At 35.2% G+C, this 10,059-nt stretch overlaps 1 protein-coding gene across 1 annotated transcript; it reads right to left on the reverse strand.

Moving 5' to 3' along the window:
• Window positions 1–3,437: 3,437 nt before the first annotated feature.
• LOC122069662 (probable receptor-like protein kinase At5g20050) lies at window positions 3,438–5,650 on the reverse strand. The gene has a single exon (XM_042633726.1). The coding sequence runs from the start codon at window positions 5,049–5,051 to the stop codon at window positions 3,723–3,725; it is 1,329 nt and encodes a 442-aa protein (XP_042489660.1). The 5' UTR covers window positions 5,052–5,650; the 3' UTR covers window positions 3,438–3,722.
• Window positions 5,651–10,059: the final 4,409 nt, after the last annotated feature.

Raw genomic sequence — 10,059 nt, forward strand, 5'->3', positions numbered from 1 at the left:
CTTTCTTACAAGACTTCATGCTGAGTCTAAAATGCCCTTCCAACCACATCTCTATTTCAAAACTATTCCAATTCCCATCAAATCTCTGTGTATTACCGAACTAAATACAGTAACACTTCTCTTCAATACGTTTTTTAGGGCAAGACTAATTATGTAGCACCTTTGTATTTTTTATTTTTTTTGGAGAAGTTTTCCTTCACCGCGTGCAATGGAAGGGATTAGACCCCGGCTCCCCCTACCCCCACCCCTTTCAATTTTTTTTCTAAGCAAATGAGGAAAAATATCTTTTCTCTGTCTCGTGAATCTTTTTTTTTTTTTTTTTCTGAATAGAATCCACGAATAAAATGAAAAGAAAATGACATGGGCAAAGAAACACCGAGTAATCCAAGGGAATATGCCAATTTGATCTCTCATTTTCAACATATGGCGCTTTCGAGAGAATTATCCAAAGTGTACATGTATGGATCTTCAGCACATGTTTTATTACCGTCAAGATTTTCCGGCTATCCGTTCGTCACCATAATGCCACTTGTTGCACAATGACTTGCATTGCATGTGTACACACATCCCTCTATTTGATTGGTGATGATAACATGAAAACATTCATAGTCCCCCTTTTCAAAAGTTCCACAGGCAGGGTCATTTGTGTAGTTCTGCCAAGAGACTCAGGACCAGGGTTAGTTTATAGAGAAAAGGAGGATGGCTTTTGCAATTTCACCTTTTCTACAGCTTTGAGGAAGAGGGGTGGTTTGCCTCACACCACACCATATAAAAAAAAAAAAAAGGGTAAGAGCAGACCCTGTGATTTGGCAACTGACTTGTCACCATACTCAGAATTCAAATGATAATCAATAGACTATAAGATGGTTTATTCTAGTAAGATTCTTGAGATCATCTAGGGTCCCAAGTGAGAAGAAAAAAAAAAAATTACCCTTGAAAAATATATACATATGTATGATATATAATCATTATATAATAACTGAGAAAAGTGTAACTTTAGAGGCATAATTTTTAGTTTGTCAACTCTTCCTCTACCCCACTGCCCACGCACAATAAAGAGAGAATCATAGTCAGAGCAGAAAATTTCCTAAGTATTTGAGTGATGATTAGAAATCTTACGAGTAGGAAGAATCATGAAATGAGATGTTTCTGCTTTCTGGTTTGTTTATCACTAACAACATATGCTGTTCCCACTACTACCTTGGTACAAGTGATTAAAGTCCTATAAAGGTGACTTAAAATAATCATCTAACAGTGGTTCATATCTAAAGATTGCAGCAGAAATCTGATTAAATATAGTATGTCGACCATTTTCGATTTTCTTAATAATATCTTTTTTGTTTTGCAGACAAAGATCATATCCTTGCACCTCTTCACGCATTGGGTGACAGTCGGTACGCGATGACAAACTTGAACTGTGATGCTTGTGTGGTGGAAGACTCAAGATCGAACGCCATTGCCAATCAAACAGATATGTTGCAACTATAAATATAGAAAAAAGAAAGAAAAAAATGGAGTGGTCTTTGAAAATACTGATTGATTTGTTAATATTTAAGCTATTGCATTTTATTTTCTCAAGGTAAAGAAAATTCTTGACCTTTTCAGTATTAATAGGTTTTCTGTAAGAATCTTCTCAAGTTGTTATATTTTATGAGGTCTTGTGTTTCTTCAAATTTAGCTTATGTTTAGTATAGTGAGTGTGCGACTTTATTGCCTTACACTCAGGCGGTTAGACTGCAAGGAGATGCTGCATTTTATGCTTATGACAACGCAAACCAGTGACATTGTCTTAGTATATCAAGTGAGAATAGAGATTTTACTGAGAAGAATTATTACCGTGTTGGGACTCCCACATTCCCATATATTCTATCCCCCAGCATTTTTCTGGGAATGCTGAATGAACTTTAGTTACAGTCTCACTATCCATATGTTTCATTTCATAGGATGCTGCTAGCAGTATGCATTGTGGATCACATCCAAACAAGATATTGAAGTTTTTGAATAGACCCAAACCATTACTACTTCCTGCTACTATTGATTTGGATTCTATGGTAACACTCAGTTTCTGTTTGTTTTCTGTTGAGTCTACTCAAGGCGGCTGAGAACAACCACCTCCATATACTGCTGGTGCCAAATTGGTCAAAAAGTGATTCTTTCCAAATTTGTTTTTATGCATATGGGGATACCTGTAAAGCATGTGAGGGGAATGAAATCATTTCATTTTGTCCTTCCACAAGTTCATCATTTAAATGGAGATATCACTGAAATGACGTCAACTTAAATAAAAATAATAATAACAATAATTAAAAATATCCTGTTCACAATAGAATCCCATGCTTATATGCTTCAACAATGCACATGGACCATCCATGATGGACTCATTTCAACTTCTGTTTAAAAAATAAAGACAGAGAGAGTATTTCCACAAGTGAAATCTGGATGTGGTCTCCATGTCAGTGCTTGCATGTGGAAGCAAACCAGTTTCTGTGATCCATACCTACCTGTGTTGCAGCTTTACAAACTGGTTCTGGAGATTGCTGAACCCACATTGTATTGAATTATTATGATTGTCCAACCGAAGATCCACTTCTTTCAATGATTTATGTCTTGAAAATCCTTTCAGGAATCCACTTGGTGACCTAACAACCCTACATCTGTGGTTTTATATATATATATATATATATAAAGAATGCAGTCCTTGGGTCTTCCCCAAAGCAAAGTTGCAAAAGTCTTTGCCTAAAGCCCTGAAAAAAAATGTAATTAACATGCCACATGATCTAAGTATTCCCATTGATGAAAAATTTAAGTTACCACCACCATTTGAAATGTCTTTCCTTTCCCTGTCTATTTGATTCTGGTGGAGTCCAAATCTCTTTTATTCTTATGCTTTTCTTAGCAAGGATGTTGTGTGAACTTTGAAGCCAATAGTCTCTTGAACACAGAGTTCTCTCAGAAGTTAACGGAGAAAACAGAGAAAGACTGATGGGTCTTTCTGAAAACCATAACAGTATTTGCCAAAAAGCTGGGAACCACAGTGAATATTGATGTGAAAAGCTGAATGAAAGTATTTGTTTCCCCTTTTCATTCTTTTTGAATTTTCAATAATGAAGGCCAGCACATAATTTGGCTAAAAAGGTTTATTAGCTAGAGGAATCTAGCTGGCTGATATCATTTCGAAATTGTCTTTGTCTATCCCTGTCCAAGCAACAGAAACCAAAATTATTCTTTTCTCATTATTGATGAGATTTTGTCTGCAAGCATAGCATCCTTTTGAACCAAAATACTATTCTGATTCTCATCATGTTTGTGACTTTCTGTCACATTGTTGAATAAATATTTGGATATTTATTGCTTAATTATATTGAGCTGATTTCCTTCTAATTAGTTAAGACTAAAATACATAATATAGGTACATTTAGATGATCCACACATGTTCATGCTTGCAACCAGAAAATACATATCTAATGTAGGAGTTACATTTATAATCCCAGTTAATTAGTCTTTTTATACAGTTTCTATTTAATGAAAAATAGATACTCTGTTATAAGGAACCCTGGGAAGTATGGATATAATTTCTACAAACACAAAAGTGTGGGTATGTAAGGAAGGGAGGGGGAGATGAAACTATGACCCCTACCCTGTATCAGAATAAATTGAAGAATACCTTCTCAAGTGAATCAAATTAACAGGTTAAGTGGATCAACCCTGTGCGACTGCTACCACTACCGACCAGATAGAACAGAAATACTAAGCGAGCCGTTTGATGCAGGAGTGATCTCACTTTCTTCCTTAGATGATGTTAGTGGGGTTTTCTTTTTTCTATCTTGATTGATCGACAAAATATCAACAATGACCATTTTGGTTTCAGGAGGTTGATCCATAACTACACGACCTTCAAGCATATCAACTACACAGGCCATGGTAGGCCTAAGCTTGGGGTCCTCTTGAATGCACCACAGAGCTACATGAACCAAGATCTTAATTTGCTTCTCATCAATGCCTCCTCCTTTTTCCACTAGTCTCTCATCAACAATCTCCATAAGCCTCCCTTGTCTTTCCTTCTCAGACACAATCCTAGGAAAGTATGACCAATACCTTTCTTTATCATCTTCCCTTAATCTCACATTTCTTCGGCCCCCTATGATCTCTAAGACCACCATACCATAGCTAAAGACATCAGATTTCTCAGAGACACCGCGTTGTAAGAGCCACTCAGGAGCCAAGTAACCCCTAGTCCCCCTGACAGTCGTAATAACTCTGCTCTCATCTTTCCCCATCAATTTTGACAATCCGAAATCTGTAACAATTGCTCTGAAATTTGCATCCAGAAGTATATTTTCTGGCTTAACATCAAGGTGTAAGATCTTAGAACGGCAATCATGATGAAGGTATGCAAGTGCTTTAGCAACATCAATTGCAACTCTATACCTCAATTCCCAAGCCAAGCATCCTCGCAGCCCACTGTGCCTCCCCCCATGTGGGAAGATCCAACCATCCAAAGACCCATTATGAATGAATTCATAGACAAGGAAACGTGGCCCTCCAACTGCCAAACTGTAGCCAAAAAGTCTCACAAGATTGATATGTTGCACACTAGCAATCGCCGCGACCTCAGCCCGGAATTCCTTCTCCCCATGTTGCTCTGCTGTAATCCTTTTCACAGCAACAAGTGTGCCATCATCAAGTTTTCCCTTGTAAACAGAAGCAGATGCACCTTGACCGATCAATGATTGGAAGTTATCGGTTGCTGCCTCGAGCTCTTTGTACCGGAACTTGGTTGGAACACCAGCTACCTTCCTAAGGAAGCTGAATTCCTTACGAAGCTCCTTTCCATCTGATGTGATCGAATTACTCTCCAGTAATCTCCTCCGACAATCAATACGATATTGCAAATAAAGCCATATCAAGACTGCCAAGATTGCTGCAATATCAGCTCCACATACAAGGAAGAAACCTTTGGAGGATTTGAAGCAGATACGAGCAACTACAATCACGACGATGAGGAAGATCACTGCAGCAACTGTGATGATTTTAGCCTTGTAAACTTCCATTGTGAGTAGAAAAGTGAAGGAAAAGTTTTTCTTATTATTGTTATGATCTCCATTTCAATCACCCATTTTGTCAAACAATTGGCGTGCGAGAACATTGCTTTCTTTGACAAGCGGGAGGAAGGTGTCATATTCATTTGAATATTTCAAATTCTAGACCTTTAGAAGGGACCCATTTCTATATTCAACGCAGCAGACAGTCTGACTGTGTGGGTTGCAAGATCACCCGCCATATAATGTTCTACAGAAGCAACCAAGAAGCTCAGACATGGTCAAAGGTTATATTATGTTACTTCCCCATCCCCTCTTTGTCCTTATTCAAATGTCATTTCGTTTTCTTGTACTCGAAACAAACCTATTTCTCTAATAGCAATTGGCATTCTTGATCAAAATCTCTCTCCAAAAGTCTGGTCAACTATCAATTATTTATGAGGGTTTTTTTTTTTTGGCAAGAATTTATTGGGTTTAACTTGTTATCACCATGTGGGTGACATTTGATTTTTGAAATCATGTATCATTTTCAACCTGTGGCAATCAAGATGGAGCTTAAATATTATCTACAAGAAGATCCCATGGTTTCTCTATTCATTTGTCAAACTTCAGTCTAATTGACATTGTCCACATTGTAAAGAAAACCATTTTTAAGACTACAAAGAGGCTACAAGGACATAATACATGAGAGGGATTGTCATTTCACTGAAAGAGAAGACTGAATTTGAGGTTGAACTTTGATACGTGACTTCTACATACCGTCTATTTATTTATTTTTATTTTTTTTTTCCTGATTAGAGCTACTCCACACCATTTCAAGTATAGGCAATGGCCAGATTTCTTCCATAGGTAGAATAAGAGCTATAATTACAATGCATTTGTTACCATGTGTGGTAACAACAAGCCGTTATTTATTTTTTGGTCGAAGATTATCTCTTATTATTAGATAACTATTATATTATTTTATCTTGTCAATCGACACTAAATACAATTCAAAATTTTTCTTTACTTATATAATGTAGTGTAGCAGATATTTCAAAACTCGGAATTAGACAGGGATTGTGTTGGGGATTCTTTATCATAGAATCATATGAATAATCCATTGATGTTAGAATATAAGAATCATAAACCAATCATAAAAGATTAATCATGGGTGTAGTCCCTAAACCCTAGAACACGCAAGCATATAGATTTATCTCATACATGATAATCAATGGGAATAGAATAATACTTGTGTGTAAGTTGAAAGTCCCATAAGTATTGATCACTTAACTCTCTCCTATGTGCTTGAAGATTAGTCTCATGAAGATTGTAACAAAGAACTACACAATGGAGTCCCAGACGCTAAGATCTTCTGCAGCCTTTCACCCTTGGAATACTCTCACATGCACTATTCCTATAGGGGAGTTCGTGCTTCCAAAATCATGAAGGTGTTAAAGTGACAGCTGCAGGGACCTTTAGTTTCTATTTATAATAGAATCTCTAAAACCCTAATTCATTCCCACAATGGATTGGGCTATGAGTTTTCTAATTAGAGTGGGTCTAATTACTTGGGCCCAATTGATCAATCAGTATCAGTTAAGCTCACATAAAAATCTTAACAATCTCCCACTTGGGCTATACTGATATTGATCCACATAAAACAGCTTAAGATCCATACTTTTATCCTCCCACTTGGTTCAACCAGTCATAAATCACTCCATTTATTAGATAACACAATTCGTTGAATGTGACATACATATAAACTTATTCACATAAGCCCAAAAACAAAAGAAAACCAAACGTTTATCAATTAATGTTCATAAATATGTTTTCAAAGATTAATGGTAGTGTTTGAGAACTTGGTATCAGATTGATCAAAATCGATATTAATCCAACCCAACCAATCCGAATTGATCCAATCGGAATACAAAAATAACACATTAAATAAACCTAGGGTCATAGTCATGAAAACCTCATCCACCCTATTGCCATTGATCAACTGTCCAATACCTTTTAGGGTAAAAATCTTTGCTTTAAAAGTATAATACCAAACTATTGATTTGATTTTCCTAGTATAGAAAACTAGATCTTTGAGGCATATGTAGACATCCATATTCTCAAGCCACTTTTTAAGACATTCAGTTTAATGGTTCTACTAAAGGAAGAATAATCCATTCAATATTACATCACTAACCATTAAACATAACCAGAGTGTCAACCGAACTACATTCTCAACCTTTAGGTCTGGAATGTACTGGTCCACTCAAAAACTACAATGACCATGAGAGCACTTCAACTTCAAAAATTACTGTTACTTTTGAATGAATGGAAACTTCTAGGTTAAGGTATGCCTAGAGTATACTTGCATTTATGCTTATCTTTGATAATATCGTCTTTGGGCAAGCATTATCTAATTCCTACCAATAATTTTCTATGTCTTTAAAAATAAGACAAAACCTTTGAGTTGTAAGCATATTGCAGTAATCTTAGATTATACCACTTTGGTGGGTTCCATCTATTCCACTACAATAGCTTACAATTATATTTGACGCTTAAATTTGTGAGATATTTAAACATGAACTAAATATCAATATACATGTAAAATAATAAGTATGTAACTATTAACAAAATAAACATTACAATGCTCAATTATCAATTGCTTCAAGAGTGTCAACCTGAACTCTACATTCCTGACCTTTAGGTCTGAAACATACTGGTCCACTCAAGTTTTCGTTATTACTGGGAGACTTCTTCTAACTTCCAAAAAAATACCACCATCTTTGGATGGATATCATCTTCTAGGTTGAGAAATCCCTATTCTATTTTTCACTTGCTTTAATTTTAACTTCTCTTTGATAATGTTACCTTTAGATAAACATTAACAACTTTGCTATCAACCATTAGTCTCTGTCTTTTCAAATAAAGAAGACCTTTGATTTGTATTCTATTATAATAAGGTTGAACTTTACCACTTTGGTGAATTCCATCTATTTTTACTGCAATAGTCTACAAATTTATTCTGGTAGCTAAAAGTGAAATTGTTTAAATATGAATAAAAAAATATTCATAAACAAAAGCATGAACTATCATTATCAATAATAAACAAGTTCATATTCTGATATACAAGTAATGTATGAGTTGATTTTCTTTTATTTCTTTCAATTAATAGAAAAATCATAAAGAATCATAAAACACCCATACTTGTAACTTATATAAAACAGACCATAAAAGTTGATCAAAACTAGGCTCATAATATATCAAAATGAAGAGCACGAAAAACTAGACGCAACGTAAAAAATCAGGGTGAAAAATTCTTCACCATTTGCCTGTACGAGCCATTTGAAATTACAAAAAAAAATAGATCAAAATCAATCTGGTTTGCCCAAACCAACCGATCGGTCAAGTGGTCTAATCCGGTTCGGACATTTTAGTTTTGGGTCAAAATTCAGATCTTTGAGTTGGGAATCCAGGTCAAACCCGGGGTCTTCGGGTCCAGTGGTCAACGACCTGATCAACATTTGACCGAGTCAAACAGGGTTTGCCAAGGGTAGACCCATTGCATCTCCGGGTTAACTCGAAAACCCTACTAAGTTAACCTGGTGATGACTCACCACCGTAGTTTTTTTTAATAAAAAAAATTCTCTCTCCTCTGGTAATCAGTTTTCGACAACGTGTGCCAGCGCATCCAGAGGATTTTAGTGATATGCGGCATACCTCCGCGACCTCTTCTCATCCTCTACAACTTTCGTGAATAAAGTTTTTTGATCCGGAACATTTAAGTGATAGTAAAATTATGATTTTCATGATTTAGGACTCAAACCCTATACAAAATCATTTTTTTTCTTTGATTTTTCTTGATTTTAACACCATAAGGGTTGGCTCTGATACCAATTATTGGAGATTCTTTACCATAGAATCATATGAATAACCCATTGATGTTAGAATACAAGAATCATAAACCAATCATAAAAGATTAACCATGGGTGTAGTCCCTAAACCCGGAAACACACAAGCATATAGATTTACCCTATACATGATAATCAATGGGAATAGAAGAATACATGTATGTAAGTTTAAAAATCTCATAAGTATTGATCACGTAACTCTCTCCCATGTGCTTGAAGATTAGTCCCATTAAGATTGTAATAAAGAACTACACAATGAAGTCTCAGCCACTAAGATCTTCTGCAACCTTGCACCCTTGGAATACTCTTACATGCATTATTCCTGTGGGAGAGTCCGTGCTTTCAAAACCATGAAGATGTTAAAGTGACGGTTGTAGGGACCTTTAACTCTATTTATAATAAAATCTCTAAAATCCTAATTCATTCCCACAATGGATTGTGTTAAGAGTTTACTAATCAGAGTGGGTTTTATTGCTTGAGCCCAATAGATCAATCGGAATCAGTTAAGCCCATATAAAAATCCTAACAGATTGACCTCCATTGATTCCAATTTGAATTAGATTGAAATCAACTTAAATCAGCCAAGGCTGAAAAAAAAAATGAAAATATCAAGGATAAGAAAAAATTGTCACATATCTTTGATTTTTTAGAATTTTGGTTTAATAGTTTTGTAGATCTAGCTAGAAGTGGAAAGCTCTTTTGATTTTTTTACTAAATTAAGAGAAAAAAATGGTTTGAAATGAAGATCAAAGAGTATTTATGGCCGATTTTAAAATAGGTTCTATGAGTCGACCTTAGTTGGAATCGTCTATTCGAAATATAGAAAATGGTCAATTATTATTGTCACAAAGATCCATTATTTATTTTCAAATGATACAAGGCATCTATTCTAACTTGTCGACAAATGATATATACATTCCTGTTGTTGGATAGAGAAAACATGGTCTAGATTAGCCACATGTCAAATTTTAAAGCTAATTCAATCAAATACCCTATTTATATTGATACAAATCCCCGTGTATATCATATTATCATACTACTTTTTAATAGTACATGTCTTTGGTACACTTTTTCAAAAAGACAAAAAAACCATTGACATCTATAAAAAAAAAAAAAAAAATCAAATGACCAAA

The sequence above is a fragment of the Macadamia integrifolia genome, chromosome 2, assembly GCF_013358625.1.
Source record: "Macadamia integrifolia cultivar HAES 741 chromosome 2, SCU_Mint_v3, whole genome shotgun sequence".
In the NCBI taxonomy this organism is placed as follows: domain Eukaryota; kingdom Viridiplantae; phylum Streptophyta; class Magnoliopsida; order Proteales; family Proteaceae; genus Macadamia; species Macadamia integrifolia.